This window comes from Carlito syrichta, unplaced genomic scaffold (assembly GCF_000164805.1).
Source record: "Carlito syrichta isolate Samal-C Ts95f unplaced genomic scaffold, Tarsius_syrichta-2.0.1 Scaffold92612, whole genome shotgun sequence".
NCBI classification, from domain to species: domain Eukaryota; kingdom Metazoa; phylum Chordata; class Mammalia; order Primates; family Tarsiidae; genus Carlito; species Carlito syrichta.
In genome coordinates this window covers 133,532-154,140 of record NW_007036708.1, presented here as the reverse complement: position 1 = coordinate 154,140, position 20,609 = coordinate 133,532, and the positions used below count along the sequence as shown (strand labels likewise).

Below are 20,609 nucleotides of genomic sequence, written 5' to 3'. Positions count from 1 at the left end.
GGATACCCCAGACCAGAGAGGGGAAAGCTTGTTGCCCACCAAACTAGGCCCAGGCAGTGACATGTCCCCAGTCCAAGGTCCCCTCCCCCACCCCTTTTGCCAACTCTGCTTCCAAAGCTCCCTCAGTGTCACTTCTTCCAGGAAGCCATCCCCACTGTCCTGCTCCGGGAGCCCTCAACACGCCAGACGGCATTTCATCTCATCACAGTCACCTTGACTTGTGAAACTCTGCACCTGGCTGTGCTAGTTGAAAGGCATGTCCCACAGGAGAGGCTGTCCTTAAGCCTTCCTTCAAAGTCATCTGCCCCATCCATTCCCACTGGCCTCTGTCTGGTCCAGGCACCTATAACCACAACTGTCTCAAGAGCCCCCTAGCTAGTCTCTCCCCTAATCCCTTGCTCCCAACCCACGTACACTGCAGCCAGGCAGATTCCTAACACACTGGTCCTTCCCAAGCTGTTCCCAGCTTCTCAGGGGCTCCTGTGGCTGGCGGCTTGGGAGCTAACCTCCCGACATGGCTTTCCATGGCCCTCCAGGAAGGCTGCTCTTCACAGAGGTCAGGCTAGGAGCCCGGGAGGAGCCGAATGGGGGGATATTAGGCGAGGCCTTAGTCACAGCAAAAAAGACCCCCAAAAATCCTGCTGACACATCAGGCTTCCACAGGACCAGTGGCAGCAGCAGAACTAACCTGCTTCCACTCAGCCCTTGGGGATTCTTAAAACACAGAGGATGCAGATCTTGGCATGAGGCTTAGATGTCAAGGGAGAGGGAAACAGGCTGAGCTAGGGGCCCCAGGGCAGGGGTAGTGTCCCATGGGGATGGGGAGGATCACAAGGTCATCTTTTAGAGTTGGTCCCTGGGCCAACTGATACTCCATTCATCCCACTGGGTCTCAGGCCCTTTGAACCTGCTGGCTCAGCCTGGCCCTATACCCAGCACACCTCCAGGACTTGTTCTCCCCTGGCCCTGCTGACCCACACCCAGCCTCAGCCTGTGGCCTGGCTGGCCCTGCCAGCAGGACACTTGGCCCTCTCTGGGGCCTGGCCCAGAAGCTGAAGTTTTGCTTTGCTTTCTGACAAGACTGCAGCCAGATCCCTGCTCTTAGAATCTGAGCCCTCACTGTTCTATAGTACAAATCCAGTTATTAAGGATTGTAACTTTTTTTTTAATAACTCATCCCTGGGCTGGGTCTTCTTCAGAGCAGGCTGTGGGGTTTGGCCCCAGAATGCTCTCAATCAAGGGAAAGGGCTCCGTGCTGCTTTCCTGGACAGGACTCAGCCTCCCTTTCCAAATCGGCAGTCTTTCGCAACTGTGGCCAGAAGCAGGAGGCCGCCTGTCAGGCACAATTACGACCAGCTCACTCGGCGGACCCCACCTCGGTCTGGGAGCAAAGGGGAGTGAGGTAAGGAGCATAGGGCCTGTGGAGCCCACATCCTGACCTGCACTTCGAGCCCAAATTGCACAGAAAATGTCCAGCGGTATCTGTTCTCAGCCTGGGGATTCCCTGAGAGCAGGAAGTGGCTGCCCACTTCCCAACTCCCCCTCTGACCAGGGCTCTCCTTCCTGTCTCTCCACCCAGGACTCTGCCCGCCCCAGCTCCCAGCTTACCCACCCCCCCAGTCCACATGAACAGGTCATAAGGGAACTTACTTCTCACCTCATGCTGCAAAGGACGTGGCCTTTCTCGTCCAGATGCCAACGCCAAACTTCTTCCAGACCCTAGGAAGCCCCGACCCACCACACATCCCCAAACCAACCCGGACCCAAGCTGTTGCTGGGCTCCTAGGACCAAAGCCATGTTTCTCACCTTCGCCCTAAGTGCTACAACAACTGGTTAATGTCACCTCCACCAGAAATGCTTCCTTGACTACTCTGGCCTCTCCCAAATACTTTATTCTTGAAAACACATCACCTTGGAATCAACCAGGTAAGACTCTGCGTTGCCATTCATACTGTCTGGGTGAATGTGGCCTCACAACCTGACAGCAAGAATCACCCTCAGGACACACTGCAGGCAGCCCTGGATCCACACAAATTTCCATACGGCTGGTGCTTACTGGACACCGGGAGCCTGGAAGGCTCTGGAGCATGCTCAGAGGCTGGCCTTCGCCTTCCCTGTCTCTGGCCTCCAACCCCAGCCATGGGCCCCAGTCTGAAAGGTCAGGCTCACCTCATCCAGGATCCTTGATGCATCCTGCACCTGGACCACAACCGTGGGGTGTTCCACATCCAGGAGATGATGAAGGGTTGGGGTTTGGGGGGTAAAAGTTCTCCATTAGTATCAAGGAGCACCGGGCTGGGCCAGAGATCAGCACACCAGGCACCAGCACTAAGAGGAGCCCGCAGAAACCACCTCCCACCGAGGGTAAGGGCGCTGTGCTTCTCAGCAATACTGGGAAAGAAGATGCGACAGATGCCAGTGCAGAGGGATGATGGGAAAGGCCAAAGCGTAAGCCTAGACCCCAGGCATCTCTGGAAGCGGCAGGTAGTGGAAGGGCCCGCCAGCCTGTGCGGCAGCCCCGGGAGGAAGGTCGGCCTGGGACCCTAGAGTTGCTGGTCCCACCGGGGCATGTGGACGTAGGGAGCCGACGAGAACCAACCTAGAGACCCCAGCGCTGGCAGGACTGAGAGCGGGAGCGGAGGACAGGGAGGGAGCCAGCAAGAGTGGGGGCAAAAGCAGAGGGTGGAGAGGGATGGGGGCAGCAAAGGAGGGCCTGTGTGGTAAGAACTCTCTGGAAATTGTGTGGACTGCCTCGTGAAGGGCAAATGAGGCATGCAGACGGAGCCCAAATGACCACTTCTCAGAGCAGCAGCTGAGCCTGGCCTGGAATTGTGGATTATATCCAGTTCACCTGGGCACCAGTCAAAGGTCTACATTTTCTGCCAGGCATGGTGGCTCACGCCTTTAATCCCAACACTTTTAGAGGCTGAGGCGGGAGGAGTGCTTGAACCCAAGAGTTTCAGACCAGGTTGGGCAACACAGCGAGACCTCCATCTCTATAAAAAATTTAAAAACTAGCCAGGCGTGGTGGCACGGGTTTGTAGTCCCAGCTAGTATCAGGAGGCTGAGATGGAAAGACTGCTTGAGTCCAGGAAGTCAAGGGTGTGGTGAGCCATGATCGTGCCACTGCCCTCCAGCCTGAGCTACAGAGTAAGACTCCTATTCAAAAAAAAAAGAAGTATCAAAACAGACCCTTTCAGACTGGGTGCAATGGCTCATGCCTGTTATCCCAGCACTTTGAGAGGCCAAGGCTGGAGGATTGTTTGAGTCCAGGAGCTCAAGACCAGCCTGGGCAACATAGTCAGAGCTATCTCTACAAAAAATAAAAATAATTTTTTAAAATAAGTTTTAAAAATTAGCCAGGCACTACTCAGGAGGTTGAAGCGGAAGGACTACCTGAGCCCAGGAAGTCAAGGTTGAAGTGAGCCGTGATAGTGCCACTGCACTCCAGCCTGAGCGATAGACTGAGACTCTGACTCAAAAACAAAAAGTCTACCTTTTCCACCACAACCTCCAAGAGAAGGAAAGAGAGCAAAGGTAAGGGAATGAAGCCCTTGCCACTGCAAGAGGAAAGAAAATGAGGTCACAGTGGCAACAATCAGGTGGGAAATATGGTCTAAAGCAGAGTTTCTGAAACTCACGCATGCATCAGCAGCCTGGAAAGCCAGTCAACCCAATGATTGTTAAGCTGCACCCTCAGAGTTTGCTTCAGTAGATCTGAAGGAGGACCCAAGAATTGGTCCCACTTTCAGAACCATGGGGCTGAGTCATTGGTTCTCAGCCCTGGAAGCGCATTCCCCAGGCAGGTGTTGGAAGCTACCAAGGTTTGAGCCATGTCCTCAGAGATTGTGTTTCACTTAGTCTGAGGTCAGGGCCTGAGCACTGATGTTTTTTTGTTTTTGTTTTGTTTTTCATTTTTTATTTTGAAGACACGGGGTACAATTGAGGGTTAGGTATACAAATGTTCATTATGCAGGTACCCTTGTTGATGAAGTCCCCCCCCAGCAGTTTCCCACTACTTCCAATCCCACCCATTGATGGTGTTTAAAGCTGTCCATGAGATTCTAATGTGCAGCCCGGCTGAGAGCCACTAGGATGGATAATTATGAAGTCCCTTCAGTTTTGAAGACCGTGATGCCCAGTAATCTCAGGGAAAAGCGCAGGAAAGGCCTGACTGAGCTGGGCAGGGAGACTTTGAGTAAGATGAGGACCCTGCTCAGGGCAGGATGGTGGTGGTAAATGCCTGATTGTCAGAGGAGGCTGTAAACACAAGGAGGCTGGAGTTGGTTTGAAGAAAAGGAAAGCGCAAGGCTTACCTCAAAACCAGGAATATGGTGGATGGCCGGCTAAGATGAAGAAAAGAGAGCTTTGGTCACATGCTTGTCACCCAAGGCCCCCATCACCCTCATGACATGGAACGTGTCAGTGATGAGACCCTCTAGGGGTTTGTAGACTCTGTTCCTTAGGGGCAGGCAGTGGAAACTAAGTTGGCAGTGTACTATGACTCTTTCTGACGCTTTCCCCAAAGCAGCCCTTCTCCTACTCAGTTCCCATGCTACCAAGAGGAAGTTGGAAGGTAAAGTTCCAGCCCAAACCTCCCATTTTAGGGCAGGAAAAGTGGCTGGTCCAGCACCATGCACCTAGGTCATGGCAGAGCCAGCACTAGAATAGAGATGCTGTCCTTAACTGTCCCTGCAGGTTCCCCCATCACTGCAATCAAGGCTGCCTCAGCCAGACCACAGTGGTCCTACTCCCAGAAACCATGTCAGGATATGACCCAAGGAAGAATAAATCCAAGAGGACTCAGAGGACTCAGACATTCCAGATTCCAACATTTTCTACCCCAGTGTTAGATCACGTCCTGATTTGGAGTTCAGAAAAGATGGGCAAAACAGGTCTCGGCAGGAGGCCTGGCTGCAGAGAAGGCAGAGTGCTGGTCCCGGTAGGGAAGGAATAGAGGCAACCTCTCCCCCACTCAAGGCCTCCCCACGGGTACCCCCACCTTGCCCTGCCGTGTACTTGCTGCCTGTGTCTCCTAGAGCTGAACGGCGACCGGCCTCACCTTCTCTCTCTGGATGAGCTCAAAAGCAGCCAGCAGCTCGCCTGACGGCTGTCCGCCCCTCATCAGCGGGAACCAGGCCAGCCGGGGCATTCGTTCCAGACTCGGTTGACAGATGCAGCGACCCATAAACTCGTCTGCACCCTAGACCAGGCGTGGAGAGAGAAGAGTCAGCAGTCCCCTTGCCCAGGGCTCTGAGAGGCCTCCAAGAGATTCCTGGGTCTGTGTCTGGCCTCCTGAACCAGAAAGGGCCTCAGAAGTAGGGCAGTCCCTTGCAAAGAAATGTGAATGCTGCCCTCCTTAGCAGGATGCTAGGACAAGTGTGAGCAGCCTCTGGCGACTGTTACTAGGTTTGAATGCCCATCATGGTTGGGAAGTCCCTCTGTATGTCCAACTAGTCTTCATCCTGCAGTGATTTAGTCCAGCCTAGAGTCCCATTAGAGATCAGAGACACAGCCTCCCAGCATTTCTCTAATGCCCTCAGCAATATGGGTATTTGGCATTTCCAAGGACTTTAATACTTCCTGTTCGTTTTACCCTTAAATTCCCCCTCTTTCCACACAGGGAGACTGATCATACTCATTAAATTGAATGAGCCTCGCTGAAATGATATTTTCATTTTGTAATCCCTTTGCCCAGGTACCATCCAGGACCCTCTGCTGCCCAGAGGTTAGAGTCCCATCTCTCCTGTGGCCCTGAAGGCCCTCACATGGGATGTGGGTGGGCCAGCCCACTCAGAGCTCTGGCACATCCTGGGAACTCGTCCTGCTGACCTCCTGGTCCATGCTGCCCTAGCACTGGCACCTGCTTCTTCCATTGAGTCCCCCTGGCCAGCACCCTTCCCACTCTCTTGCCTTCCTGCCTCTCTCCTTCTCCTGTGTCTGGGCCCATGCTCTTCTGCACACAGTCTCGAAGAGACTCTTCCTCCAGCTTCCCAGTTCCCCACAACACCAGCTTTTCCTCCCAAGCACTCCCAGGTTGGGCTCCCCAGCCCAGGCCAGCGCTGCCCATGGCCAGCTGGTCCCTGCCATCTGGTGGGGCATCCTCAGTGGCAGCCCCTTCCCCTACGCCCTGCTCCTCACACTCTCCCAGTGCGCCTGACACCCAGTCATGGCAATTCTTACTGGAAACAATTCTTTCTTCCAAGCCCTGCCCCTCCCCACCCTCCCACTGCTACCCACAACCCAGGCATGGCCTCTTTGCACACACCCAGTAAACTCCCTTCCAATAGCGTCTAGCCTCCTCTTCCGAAAATGCCGTCTGATGCCATCACTGTACTGCGCCCCTGGCCTCATACTCCCTTCTCCTCCCCAGCCTGCCCCCCAGCCCCCCCCACTCCATGCTGTGCTGCCATGCTCCTCTGCCTCACCCCAACACCCCAATCCCACATTTCCTCCAGGGCCTGGGCCTCCCCCACAGGCTTCCCTGACATTCCAGCCTACTCAATCTCTCCCTCCTGGGAATCTTCTAGAGCTGTGCTGGCCAATACAGGAGCACTAGCCACCTGCAGCTATTTAAACTGTAATTTGACTTCGTTAAAATGAAATACAATTGTAAATTCCACTTCTCAGCTGTACTAGTCACACGTGCTCTGAGCATTCCTGTCATCGCAGGAGGCTCTGTCGGACGGTTCTGGCACAAGGCCCTGCCTGTGGCATGGAGCTAGGTGGCACTTGGGGACACACAGTCTCACGTGGAGGATTCTCCACTCTGTGGGTGGGTCTCAGCTCCCACCTGGACAGGGAACCCCAAGCAAGGGGCCACTCAGCCCAGGGAAGCGAGTGCTTGATAATCATTGTGGATTCAATGCAGCTCGCCGATGGGGAGAAGGGACTGGCCCCCAATCACACAAGCAAGTCAGGCAGAGAAAACCCAGGGCCCCGACCCACAGCCAAGTGCCCCTTCTCAATATATCCCCTCTCTCTGCCACGTTTGACAGCCAATGTCTGCCATGGGTACCGCACATGTGCTAGCCATGCATTTTTAATCACTGTAAAACAGTTGGAATTACTCTAGAGCCTGTGGGGGTAGAGGGAGAGGCCATCAGTCCCAGCCTCGTGAAGCACCCGTCCGGCCAGGCAGACTTTGCAGCACAGTCTCTCCCCATGAGGGGCCAAGGAGGGAGACAGCAGACTCACGTAGGTGTCGTGGTCATACAGCTCCACCACGATGCTGGGCGGCTGCTCGGCCACGATGGCCGGCTCACCAAAGATCTCGATCTCGTAGAAGATGAGTGTCTGGTCCCAGGTGGGGTTCAAGGTGTTCTTCACCACCACCGTCTTCTGGCTCTGGTGCAGGAAGGACACGATTGCATAGGGATCTGTGTGGGCCGGAGGTGGGGAAGGGAGACAGGACACAGCAGGGATTGTGAGCGTCCTGTGGGACCACAGGGTTGCAGCTGCTGCGTGAAGCAGCAGCATTCAGGCTGGGATGGATTCTCCCTGGGGGCTCTCGCAGACATCCTTGAGGCCAGCTGGTGTGCCATCACAGGGAAACGGAGCCTGCATCCCGGCAAGTGGGCTGAGATCCAAAGAGCTTCCCCTTCTGCACTGTCTCCCAGGCTGTGGGCAAGGGCTAGCTGGAGAAAGTGAGTGCCTACATGACCTAGTCATCCATCCATTCATTCAACCAACAAGCATTTACTGAGTGTCTTCTGGATGCCCTGCTAGGGGCAGGAATACAGTTTGAGCTACATGTGAGATATCCACACAAGCAAATGTGAAATTACAATTTGGATTCGAGCCTTAAGGAACAGATCTAAACGACAGTGAAGTGTGTGGGAAGGGATCTGGCTTCCTCAAGGGAGAGCAGAGCAAGACGCTAGCCTCTGTGAGCTCTGGGATGCCACCAGGCTGATGTGACTAGGTCTGCCTCTCAGCAAACTTACTCTGACCGCCACATGAAGAACAGATTGAAGGGGGCTCGGGGAGACCAGTTCTGAGGCTACTACAATAATCCAGGCAGAGATGGTGGTGACCGAGATGGCGTGGGGTGTTAGAGCTGTTTAGCTGGGGGTGGGGGGTGAGAGAAACCCAAAAGCCCCAGCAGCTCCCTACTGCCCCCAAATTGCAAATTCCTTTCCGGTCACACCTATCTGAGACCCAGCTACAGGTCATTCCCTCTGCCTAGTCCCAAAAGCAAGTTGGTGACTCTAGGTCAATGGCTCTCAAATATGAGGGTGCAGCAGAATCACCTGGGAGGCTGACACACACTGCCCGGCCCTACCCCCAGGGACTCTGATTCAGCAGGACTCAAGTTGCCCCAAGAATGTGCATTTCCAAAGAGCACCCAGGTGACACTAATGCTGCACTATGGACACCAATGCAGGAGCCAGTCTCGAGGGGACTGAGTGCGTGTAACGTAGGAGAGGGGCAGAGGACTTGGAGGAGAGACTCCTCCAGCTTCTGCTAACAGGATGTCGGCTTAATGGTTGAGCCCAGTCCCTGACACACCTCACACCCTTGGCACTGTACTCCATCTTGCATTGCCCCGTGCCCCCTGAGCCCCACAGTCCAGTCCCAGCACTGCCACTCACTCCCTGTGTGACCTCAAGGGGGCCTGAGGTACGTGGTCTCTGTCTCACTGGCCTCAGGAAGCTGTGAGATGTCCAAACACAAGACTGGGGCTGGAGTGGGAAAGCGGTATTTGTCCACAAAGAAAAGATCAGGAGACCAAGTGGCATGTCATGGCCACTGCACAGAAGGTAGCAGAGAGAGGAGCAGGCAGAGAGTGACTGGAGAAGAAGGGAAAAGGTTGGAGTAGGTGATGGCAGGACACCCATCAAAGGAAGGGGACAGCAGGGGGACAAGGCTTTGGCTGTTGTCCAAAGAGCTAGGCTTAAGGGTGAGCGGCATCTAAGTTAAGCAGTAGAAGCTAGGGACACCCACCGGCTGAACAAAGCTGGCTAATAGGAGGTAGCCAGCAGCTTGGACCCAGCCTATTGGCCATCAGGCACAAAGCATAGTGAGTCAGTCATGAAGGGCTACCTGCAGGAAATTGATCTGGAACCTGATTCTGGGAGCAGAAGAGGGCAATGCAGAGGAAGGGGTAGGGCAGTACTGCCCACCACATCACGCCACCCTCACTGGCGGGAGCCTCCCTGGCATGGGGCTCCCCCTTCCATGCACCAGCCCTGGCAGGGCTGGCCCCAAGCCCTTTCCCTCCTGCCCCTGGCAGGGCCCAGCGGCGTCTGTGCATTTAATGAAACTGTCTGGCTGTGATACCATCAGCTCCAAGCTCGGCAGAGAACCTCTCCCAGTTCCAGTAAGGGAAGGAGAGCGCGTTCCGATAAATAAAACCATATTAGAGAGCCAGCGAAAAAGCCCCTTTTGTTCCCGCCCCCCGTGCTTCCCAAAGCTTTATTTTTATAAGCGCGCGGGCCCCAGACCGACCGCGTTTACACAAAGATCACAATTGCACATTGTAGCGGCTGTGCATGCGGTATTGGTGTTGGCAGCACCCCCCACGCTGGCCCCCGAGCAGGCCGACTCCTTCCAGCGGCCCCATCAGCCCAGGCAATGAGCTCAGTGCTGGAGGGAGCGTGGGGAGGGGGTGGCTTTCAAACAAAAATCACCCAGGCCTACACACGTGCCCCACCCGCCCATGGGAGGAAAAAACACACAACAAAGGCATTGTAAAAAGCAGGTCTGGAGGCCTGGGGCCTCAGACACTGGGCTACTGTGTGCTGGCCTGGCCTCTCCCCTCACAGGGCCCAGCTCCTCAAAAAAAAAGAACAAGGGGAGTGGGGGTGTTGCTGGAGCAAGGTGGTCAGATGAAGGACAGTCGGACAGACTCACAGGCGAATCTTGTTTCCAGGAAGGCCCAGAGGAGGGACAGGCAGATTCCCAAAGAGGCATGGAGGGGAAGGTGAGGGACTGGGTTTTCCACATCCATCCCAGCCAGGGCCCTACCCAGGGTCACACCTGCCAAGCCATACCAAGCACCCCCAGCTGAGGCCTGCATATTAGACGGCAGCTCTCAGGGGACCACACACTGCCCTGAGGAGTCTCCAGTCACAGCCACACAAGGATTCTACTAGACTCTGTCACCACAAGTGAACCAGGGATGTCACCAAGCCCCAGGTAGGAGATTCTCTGGCTGAGTCCAGAGCCCTGCACCCAGCTGCTTGGGCTGAGTCCTGCTGCTCAGACCTTCCGGGAGCTTCAGGGAGGATAATCACAACACACGAAGCTTTCCTCCAGGCCTTCCCACTAACCAGCTCAGACCAACAGGGTGAGGGGCAGGGCAGGTGGCATTGCTCCATTTGTTAGAAGAGGGAACTTCGTCCAGAAAGACTAAGTCACTTGGCTACGATCATACGTGGCCAAGACTGGACTCCTTGACTCCTAGTCCAGTGCTCCTTCCACCTTAAAAGAAGATGGAGTGCACTGCTGGTCATCAAGGCAATGCAACTTAAAACTATACTACAGCAATATTTTTCCTATAAAATCAGGAAAAAGTTTTCAAAATTATAAAACCCAGTGCCGGCAAATAGTTGATGAAATAGGTACTCTCCCTCATTGCTGGAAGCAATTTAGGAACCCTTCAGAAAAGCAATTGGGCAGTATGCCCTAACAAAACATAAAGCTGTTTATACCCTCTTTCCCATATTCCTGGGAATCAGCCAAACTAACCAGCAAGCTAGATGTACAAAGATGTTCATGTTAGCGTTATTTGTAATACAGCAGTCATTCAGCACACAGTTACTGATAGGCTCCTGGAGGTAGGTGAGCACGGTGCTAGGATTATGAATATGAATGAGACACAACCCAAGCTCTTAAGTTCATGACTACTGGATGGAAGTGGTGACAAGACAACAGTTATAATACAAGATGATGTGCAACCTAGGTCAGTGTACCGGTGCTGGGGTGAGGCAGACCCAGTGTAGCCTGGTGGCATCAAACCAGTCTTCCCAAATGAGGTTTCCTACCCTGAGTCTCAAAGATGAGGCAGTAGTGAATGCAGATCAAGGAAAAGGGGGCATTCTAGGCACACTGCATGGCACAGGCAAAGCCACCAAAGGGTATGGGCACTTAGGAAACAGCAAGTGGTTGATCTGGCTGAGGGGAGGAAGGGAAGGAGAGGGCAGCGGGAACAGAGAAGTAGCAGAGGAGGAGGGGCGGATCTCAAATGGGCCTGGATTCGTGCTGAGCAATTTGGACTGAATCCTGCAGATCAATGTTTCCCAAAACGTGTTCTCCGAGTGGCAGGTTCTCTGGGGAGCTCATGAGTGCTTAAACAGATTAAGCAGGCTCCTTCCCTGTAGCCGTCCCGAGCCTCCCCCATGCCACTGTGCATTGTAAATCTCGGGCGTGCAGTGTTTCCCAGTCTCTCTCACTCAGGAACCCTTTTTAAGTGGAGCATTTCACAAGCCTCCAATGCACTTTGGAAAACACCTCCTTAAGCTCGTCTGGTGGACTGCCCCAGCCAGAGCCAATCTTAACAAAAAGCTGTGCTTTTAAAAGGGGGACTGGGGGTGGGGAGGCATGACTGGGGTTCAGACATAGGAAGCCCAGAAGCAAGAATTCCCCAGTACCACCCAGGACCGAGTCTGGATCCAAGAGGAAACTAAGACACAGGTCACCAAGAGGTGACCCAGCTGTAGGCAGCTGTGGCTCATCAGACCTCACTGTGGCCTGGCCTGGCAGGGCCATCCCTCAGGACCATCCAACTAGCCATACCTTTGACTTCCCATGAACCTTAATGGACCTCAAGTATGAGGAGGCAGCCAGTGCAGACTAAAGGAAAGGGGGTGTTCCAGGGACCCAACATGGCACCATCAATGACACCAAAGAGAGCAACGAAGCCATAGGACCTTCTGCTTTCTTGACAGATACCCACCCACTGCAAATCATAAATAATGTGGCATCTGGTCTACCAGCCATCTCTCATTGGCTTGGTTAGCCAAGTTGGATCCCTGAGGCCACTAACCTGAAAGACCCTCAAAGAGGAGTTTCTGAGCCCCCCCAAGCTAAAGGACATCCCCTGGAATGTGATGACCTCACGACAGAGCTGTCCAAGAGTCCTTGATCTGGGTGGCAACTTTGTAAGCAGAGCTTACAGTCATTCCAATCTTGGCAGCAGTTCTCAGCAGGGGGAGGGGGCCAACTTCCTCTCCAATTCCCTTTGAGAAATATCAATCTATAAGGAAGAGCAACTCGGCTCAGATTGCTCTTCAGTGAAGCGATGCTACTCATCCCATGCAAAAGGGGTGGGCAGGACAGAGCTAGGAACAGTGTTGACCCTCTGGGGTCAAAGCCTTTCGATTCAAAGCAAATTCAGTACACACAACAGATGCTCACTAATACTGGCAACTCCATCCCAAGACCAAAGAGAAGTCATTTGAATTTAGCATAATTTTACATTTGTATGCAACGGCCAGAGAATAGACACGTTGGCCACACACTCAAACCCCACCCAAGGCTCAGCCTTCAGGCCACCTGGGTGGCAGTATCTCCACAAGAACCGCCATCTCTCAAGCTCAATATTGTCCAGGTATTTCCCGGGCAACTCCTGCGTATCTCCTCAAATCCTCAGTCAGGTAGAAGGTGCAGACATGGCCCCAGCATCCTGGCAGCCTCAAGGTCCACCATTTAGGGATGAGCAGAGAGCTTAGCACAGGGCCCTGGGAGCCACTGTGAGGGAGTCAGGAGCCCAGGAAAGGCCCAGACCACCACAGGCCAGAGTCACCAGGAACACATCCCGAGGAGGCATCCCTCTGCCCCAGACTCCCAGCAGGCAGCTGGAAGGTGTCACCAGTGACAGACTCTGTGCTAGACGCTCCCCAGCCCCAGACATTCTGGACTCACACATGAATTTCCTCAGAGAAATGCCAGCCGGTGGCCGTGCACAGCCTCCGGCCGCCAGCTACCCCAGGGTCAGTTCCAGGGGAGAAATTGCTTTGGTTTAGGGTTTGGGAGTGAAAATAAACACTCTGGGTTTTATAGGTTCACCCGTGTTGGCTGCTGTTTTCCTTTCCAGCAGCTGCTCAATCGGGCCTTTCATTCAGAAGCCAGTGGCCTCTGAGGAAGCCCTGGGCAGTGCCCTCAAAGCTCTAGGGATGTTTATTTGGGGGAGGGGGTGGGGCCGGAATGGAAAGTGTGACGTCTCCACAGACCAGTGTTGGCTGACCCTTGCTGCGGCAGGCCCGAGGTGAGTACTGGCCCTTGGGAGAATTCCTCCCCTCCCTGCAGGGCCCCTGGTCAGTCAGGCCCACAGAGGACAGAGGACCTTCCACCTGGATCTCTGGCCACCCACCTGCACAAACCCACTGTCTGCACCTTCACCTCCCATGCCCTCCCCTATAGGGAGAGGAAGTAAGGTTGTTCATTAGTCCGTCCCTTCTTTCTCAGAGTAAGTTTTAATTGCCAGGATCCTGGACACATATCCCAGGAAGTTGCCACTGCAAATGCCTATCTGGCCTGGCCTGCCAATTCTGGCATGTAGGTGTCACACATACTTTGTGGAGGGCACTCTCAGGACCCTGGCCCTACAGCAAAGAACAGGAACTACTGCATCCACCCTGTACCTGGCTGCATAGGGCCAAAGGACAGGTCACTGAGGGGAAACCACAGCTTCTGGGAAGGAAGACACAGAGTAGACCCCATGTCAAGGAGGAGACTAGGCTGTCAGCTGTGGAGCCATTCTGTGACTGGGAGGTCACACTCACAGAATTTGATTCTACTCAACCAAATAGCAGGAATTTGGAGGGTGACAGGCTTGGGTTCAGTTCCAGCTCTGTAACTCAAGCAGTTTAGTTCACCTATCCAAGTCTCAGTTGCTTCACCTGTAAAATAGGGATGCTGAACACCCACCTCCTGGGACAGTTGCAAGGGCTACAGGAAGCAATGTCAGTGAAGTGCCTGGGCACATCATGTGCAACCAGCAAGCATGTGTTCCTTAGCTGCCAAGTGTGCAGGTTCAAAGGCAAGACAGGCCCCTTCCTAGGGGAGCCACGGTCAGAGCAGAAAGGAGGTGGCAGAGATAGACTGCTGCTAATCTGTGCAGGAAGAGGGCTCCGAGGGAAGAGCTGGCCAAGTGCTGAGGAAGAAGCAGCCAGCCTGGCTTGCGGAAGTCACGGGGGCATCTGGGCTGGGTCTTCAAGAATGACTAGGAGTTCACTGGGTTAAAAATAGGGGGGAATGCATTCTAGACAGTGAGAACACTGAGTGCAAAGGCCGGTGTGGGCAACGTAGACAAAAGTTGATGGGACTGGAGCTACCAGATAGAGACAGATGACGGACACAAGGATCAGATCATAAAGGACTTGTCCACTGTGCTGAAGAATTGGGGGTCATCTGTCAATGTGTACTTGAAATCAGGGGAAGAATGTGACCAAGTGTGTCTGGGGCAACATGGAAGGTGGAAGGTGGCCAAGGGATAGCCAGCATGGGCTAGGTAAGGAGGGACCAGGCCCATGTGAGATGGCAGTGTGACGCTGAAGTGGAGGGGACAGATCTGAGAGATTCAGGAGTGGAACCCACAGGCCTGAGTGACTGAAAGTTTCCAGCCTGGGTCATGGACAGCTGCTGACCCCAGGACCAAGGTGGGAAATACAGAGGCAGCCTGGATGTGGGAGCAGGTGGGGTCACTGAGGGTTTTGGACACGATGAACAGAGGTGAATGGAGGTGGAGGAGTAGGGGACCCCTGTGCCAGGGAGGAACACACAGACAAGAGCCCTTGGGAGAACCAGGTTCGGAAGACAAGGAAGCTTTGAGCAGAAGTGAGTGGAGAAGGAGGCTGCAGGAAACCTAAGAGGTTTAGTAGAAGAAAGGACTCTCAAGGCCTGGGTGCTAAGGCCAGAGGGACTTTCAGGAAGGAGGGGGTAGAGAAGCCCAACCCTGCAGAGGAGCCAAGCAGGCCATGGCCAAGAGGCTGTGGCACCTGATGACTGAGAAGCCATAGGGCCCTGGTGAAAGCACCCACGTCCATGCCCCCACCCTCAAAGAGAGCCTCTGGGCACCTTCCCTGTTGCTTGAGGTCCCGATGTCTCCATTCTCAGCTCTCAGTCCACGGTCCCTTTCTTCTCTCCCACCTACCAGAAAAAGAGTCCTTGTCCATCGCAGGCAGGTCCCGGGCCTGGTACATGTAGCAGCGTAGATGGTAGCGGTTCCCATCTTCACCGAGGAAAAACAAAGGTGCCAGAGTGAGGGGCTGGAGTGGCTAAGGGCTGGGCTGGGGAAGGTGGAGTCTGTCACTAGTAAGCCCAGCAGGCAGAGGGGCTGAGCCATAGGAACCACACAGGCCACTGTGCAGAGTCAGGAGAACAGACCACGGCTCGCAGGGGGACACTGACTGGTGTGTCCTTGGGCCAGAGCTGGAGGAGGATGGAAAGAGGGGAGGCCAGATGGACAATGGGGGCAGCCACAGAGCACAGGGCTTTGAATGTCCCCTCTCAGACTTGAGCAGGGGCACTTGCCACACACAGAGACATCATGCACACACACCAGAAGATACTGTCCCACCAAAAAGCACAGACTCAGGTCTCCAGTGCCCACACACACACCTAACCACACAACCCCACACAAGCAGAAGCCCCCGGTGACACACCCACAGTACTTACAGTCAAAGATGCAGGAAATTGTGGGTCTGTTCACGCCAAAGCTCAAGGTGGACACAGACATGGAATCTTCACTCCTGTCATCTACCACGCCACCCTGGAGACACAAAGCTGGTCAAGTCATGACCCCAGAGCCTGAGAGTGGGGAGGAAACTGGACCAGAGAGTTAGGTCCCCAGGGCTAGGAGATCTCTAGACAACACTCCTCAGCTGCTGGAAGGGCCCACACGTCACTTTAGAGTTAGGCCTCTAACTTCACATCCTCTCCTAATGAATCTCCAGACTCCAACGGCAAAGCACCAAAGGACTTTGGGAAATTCTTTTCCCTCTTTAGTAAAGACCAGGCAAGCCAGAATGGAATTTTGTTTCAGCCAAAGAGGTTTGAGTTTGGTAGAAGAAAGGACTCTTAGGGACTTCTCAGGAGAGAATCAGGTAGGGATCTGCCCATTAGGAGTGAGTCTAGCAGAGTCAAAATCTGGGGGTCACAGGATGGCATCTCCATGCCCCCAGCTCTGTCCTCTCCCTGCATGTATAGAGACAGGAGTGGTGCCAGGGACACACAGGCACTGAGCCGGGTCTCAAGCTCTGGGAGAGGGTGCACCACACACTCACCATCTCTTACCAGTTCCCACGATACTGAGAGTGGGAGGGTGAGGGCTGAGACCAGGACGAGGGGTAGTCTGGGGCCAAGAACAGGGGCGGGAGTACAGACAGGGTGGGTCTGGAGTCAGCATCAGAAGCTGTCAGTTTACCTTGCATAAAGCTTAATGATCAGCCCTGCCACCTTGTCCTCATGAGCACTGGGCTCTAACCACTGAGCCTCAAACCACTTTGGGGAGCACCAAGACCAGACCACTTCCTTGGGCACCCACCTCCCTGGATGCCCACCTCCCTGGAGCACCCTTCAGAACCACCCGCCTCCCAGGGCCAAAAGCCTGAGCCACACCCTCCAGGGGGACTGGGGTGAGTTAGGGGCACCCACCAGATGTCCTAGCTGTTTCCTCCCTCTGCACTCACTCTCTCCTCTCCCTCCTGCCCGCTCCACTTCACAGAGGGCAGAGTCAAGTAACCAGGAGGTCTCTGCTCTCCTTCCCCACCTAGCCCCTCTTCCCCTCACACAGACATACACACACCCTGGAAAGAAAACCTGGCCTCTTCCTCAGGTAGCCTGTCCATCCCACCCAGGCTCAGCCAGAGTGGCAGGTCCCCAGGGTCTTTCTGCTGGGCCGCCCTGACCTTCACCCTGGCTGAAGCCACTCCCCAGGCATCTTGACCTATCCCTAGGTCTTGAAGCTACAAAGTCTCCCAGTGCCTCCAAATACAAAACACCACTGTCCCTCCTGTGTTCCTCCTTCCCAAGCCACGCCCACCTCAGGGCCCAGCCCCTTGGCCAAGAAGCCTCCCTGAAGGCCTGGCCTTCCCCTTCAAGTCCAGCCCACCCCCAAGCCAGACCCAGCTTCCTCACCTTCCGTCACCACTTGGCTCCTGTACCTGAAAGGTCAAGTCCAGCCTCCACCTGCTCACATGGCTGGTGACCTGCCTCATCTTCCCCATCAACACTAAGGCTTTCTTTCCCCAAACCTAGCCCTCGGCTCCAGGCAGGCCACGTTCCTCCAAGCTGCCCAAACTCATACTTGCTCCCACCACATGTGCTCAAGCTGCTCCGTCGTCAGAAGTGCCATCAACCAGCCCAGGCCTCCCTGTCTTCAGGTCATCTTAGGATGCCTAGGGAGGGCCTGCCCCGGTCACTCTAGATCAACAAAACTCCTAAAGGTAAGCCAGATCTTCCTCTGCTCCATTCCTGCAAAGGGCCCACAAAACACACACTCAAAAGACATGCCCCTCTGCTCTCCCCTAGGGTCCTGCCACAACCAGGTGGGCTCTGGCTTCCATCACAGGACATGCCCCTCTCTGACAGGGAGATGCAGTGACTCCCTCTTCCTCTGGTCACAACTTCAATATGATTCCAAGCCAGATTACATAGGCTCCACTGCTGGCCCTGCCATTTACTGGCTATGTGACCTAGGGCAGGTTGCTTCACTTCTCTTAATCCATCTCTTCCCAAATTTGGGTTAATTATACAATACTATTTTAGAGAGTCACTGTGATTGTCAAAGAAGACAGAGAACATGTAGTCTTTGGTACACTGCCTGGCACATAGTAAATGCTCAGTAGATGTTAGCTATTAATGAGCTGATGAGAGAAGTAAGATACAAGTCTTGGGGAAGGGGTGTGTCATACACTAGAAAGTTTGTGGTTGTGCTGGGAGTGGTGTTTATATGTCTCACATGATCACCTTGGATGTTTAAAATGATCCAGAAAACTAGAAACACTTGATTTCAGTAAAAAGCAAGCAAGCGCCTCCTAGTGTCTCCAGACAATAGAATCTTGTACCTGAAGGCCCTCTTTCTCTCTCACTCTCTCTCTCTCTCTCTCTCTCTCTCTCTCTCTCTCACACACATACACACACACACACACACACACACACACATACACACACACGTGAACAGGATAACATGGAAAGAAATCCTCCTACAGACAGGGAAGGATGCAAAGGCCTGAAATCCTCCCTCCCAGGCAAGTGTGAATGCCCTGGGCTCCTGCCAGGAGACGTATCTGACCTGGCCAGGTTGCACTGGCATCCCAAGTCCAGTGCACTGAGCCTGGCGGCTAATGACCACAGAATGCCTCTCCTGGCTGCAGGGTCTGCAGGGTCTGAGATGCCAAACACAAGGCCAGACCTGGGAGTCCCAGCAGGCCGCCTAGAGAGAGTCAGGGACACAAGGAAAGCAGTTTATGCTGGAAATAAGGCTCGCTGGGCCCCGGGTGCACAGCACATGGCGCGTGCGTCTTGGTGCACCTCCAGCTGCTGGGAGCAGATGGGGGCATTGGGAGAGGAGGGAGCAGGAGGATTGGGGGTGGACTCAGGCGGGGGCAGGGTAGAGGGACCCCGTGGCTCCTCCCCTCAGCCCAGCCACACACAGGTGCCCCACACGCAGGTAGGGGGCCGGGCGATGCAGGGAGGGAGGCGCCCCAGTCCTGGTCCATCATTCATCCCTCTCTCCTTCCCCATGCCTGCAGAGACCTCCCTGCTTGCGGATGGCTGCCAGTGCACATCCCCACTCACCTCGCACCTCCTCTAGATGGCCTCCCCCTTGCCGCCCCCCTGTCAGCACTACTCCCAAGGCCTCTGTCTAGGGCTCTGGCAGCACTTTCTGGATCTCTGGCCAAGGGCAGGGCCTCTCGCCTGTGATCAGAAGACGTGTCTCCCTCCCTGGGAGTTCCACGCAGGCCCGGCTCCGTGCCTGGTCCACCGCAGGCCCCAGCCCTGAGAATGACCGTCCTTCAGGGAGAGAAACCAACACGCCCTCCAAGAAGGTCCCCCAGGCTGACTGGACTCCACAATTGTCCTGGCTCTGGAGACAGGACCAGCCACCCACACTGAGTCCACCGGTCCACTGCTGATCGCCTACTCCATCTGCTGCCAGAGTGTGGACCTGCCTTGCCCCTTCTATCCATAGCACCAGGACACAGACAGGGATTGTGGGGTAGAAGCATTACCTGGGAGCCAGGGTAGACACCCAGCTCTGGGGCCAGGCTGAGGGAAGCCACTGTGCTCAGGTCCTCCCAGCAGAGCCCCTGCCCCATGGCCACCCAGCTCACACTCTGGGCAGAATTCCACCCACACCGCTGCCCAACGTCCCTACATCCTCTGGCCTGCTGACTCTCCCCATGGGGCCTGGCTCTCCGTGCAACCCCGTTAGACCCTGGGAGCAGAGGGGAGGCCAGGCCTCTCTCCTGGCCCGCATGTCCTCTGAATTGAGACTCCAGCAGTCAGGACACTCCAAACCCCCACACCCGCTCCACACTCAAGCCAGCTGAAATACACTGGGGTTCCCTTTCTTGCCCCCAGGCCTCTTGCCTCATGGTTCCCTGACATTTTTCCTCCAACGCCCAGTCTCATCTTCAAGTTCACCCTGCCAGGATAAGCCAGACACCCTCCCCTGCACTCCCACAGCACCTGGATTCCATCCTCCCCGAGACTGCACCCACCACCTTGCACCCTAAACACCCACCTGTTTGCCTTTCTTCTCCCCCAGGAGCCCCACGAGGTTCCCAGCATGAGCTCAGCCTACGGCAGAGCACTTCACACACAGCAGACGATCACTGGTGAATAAGTGAATGAATGACTACCAACCACACACCTTGGGTGAAGACCACAGCACAAGCTTTAAGGAGAGCAGGTGACAAAGTTGCCCATCACCCAGGTTGGGGTCAGTCCTCGCATCATCCCAGGTGACCCAGCGTCATGCGTTCTCCACTTGGAAGTGTGGACTGGTTTTCAGGTGTGGATATCAGCACAGCTCACACTCAGGGAACTTCTCTCAAAGCAAACAACAAAGCTTCCTGAAAACCCGATTTGGGAGCTTCCAGGAAGCACCCCCCTCCTGTCAGTCCCTCCTCTGACAAGCCACACAATGACCGAACACCTACTTTGTGCCAGGTGTTGATCAGTCAAGTCAGAAAATGGCTGTTACTGCTTGTGTGGACAGTGTCAGCTCCCCAGGGAGGCTTTCCCCGAATATCCTGTCAAAAATGCTCCAACACACACGGCCTCACATGTGCCGCATAGGGCTGTCGTGGGAAATGACATTTGGAGCTGGAATAGTCTGCCATGAGGGCCGTCTGTCATGTGCCCTGTGGGATGTTTAGCAGCATGCCTGGTCTCTACCTTTCAGCTGCCAATAGCATCTTCACTGAATGAAAACCACTGAAATTGTTCCAGGGATTGCCAAATATCCCCCGGACGTGGGAAAGGGGAGTTGGGGAATCGCCCCTTATTGAGAACTACTAGTGAAAATTAAATAAAATGCTGCCCCATAGCCCTTGGCAGGCACCTGGTTTAACTCTTTTATTTCTCCAGGCTCATGTTAAACAATGCCCCCCTACCCCACTTTCTTTAAATTTCTTTTTTTTTTTTTTTTTTTTTT

The 20,609-nt window shown here is 54.6% G+C and overlaps 1 protein-coding gene across 7 annotated transcripts in view; it reads right to left on the bottom strand.

Moving 5' to 3' along the window:
• Positions 1-20,609, bottom strand: part of DYSF (dysferlin) — a 233,776-nt gene that overhangs the window by 79,636 nt on the left and 133,531 nt on the right. For all 7 annotated transcript variants that reach the window (XM_008060561.1, XM_008060554.1, XM_008060576.1 and 4 more), the window contains 6 exons: positions 15,623-15,716; positions 15,099-15,176; positions 7,199-7,380; positions 5,064-5,204; positions 4,318-4,347; positions 2,171-2,200 (listed from right to left, as the gene is read on the bottom strand). In XM_008060561.1, the coding sequence (XP_008058752.1) occupies positions 2,171-2,200; positions 4,318-4,347; positions 5,064-5,204; positions 7,199-7,380; positions 15,099-15,176; positions 15,623-15,716 (555 nt within the window). The remainder of the gene's footprint in view (positions 1-2,170; positions 2,201-4,317; positions 4,348-5,063; positions 5,205-7,198; positions 7,381-15,098; positions 15,177-15,622; positions 15,717-20,609) is intronic.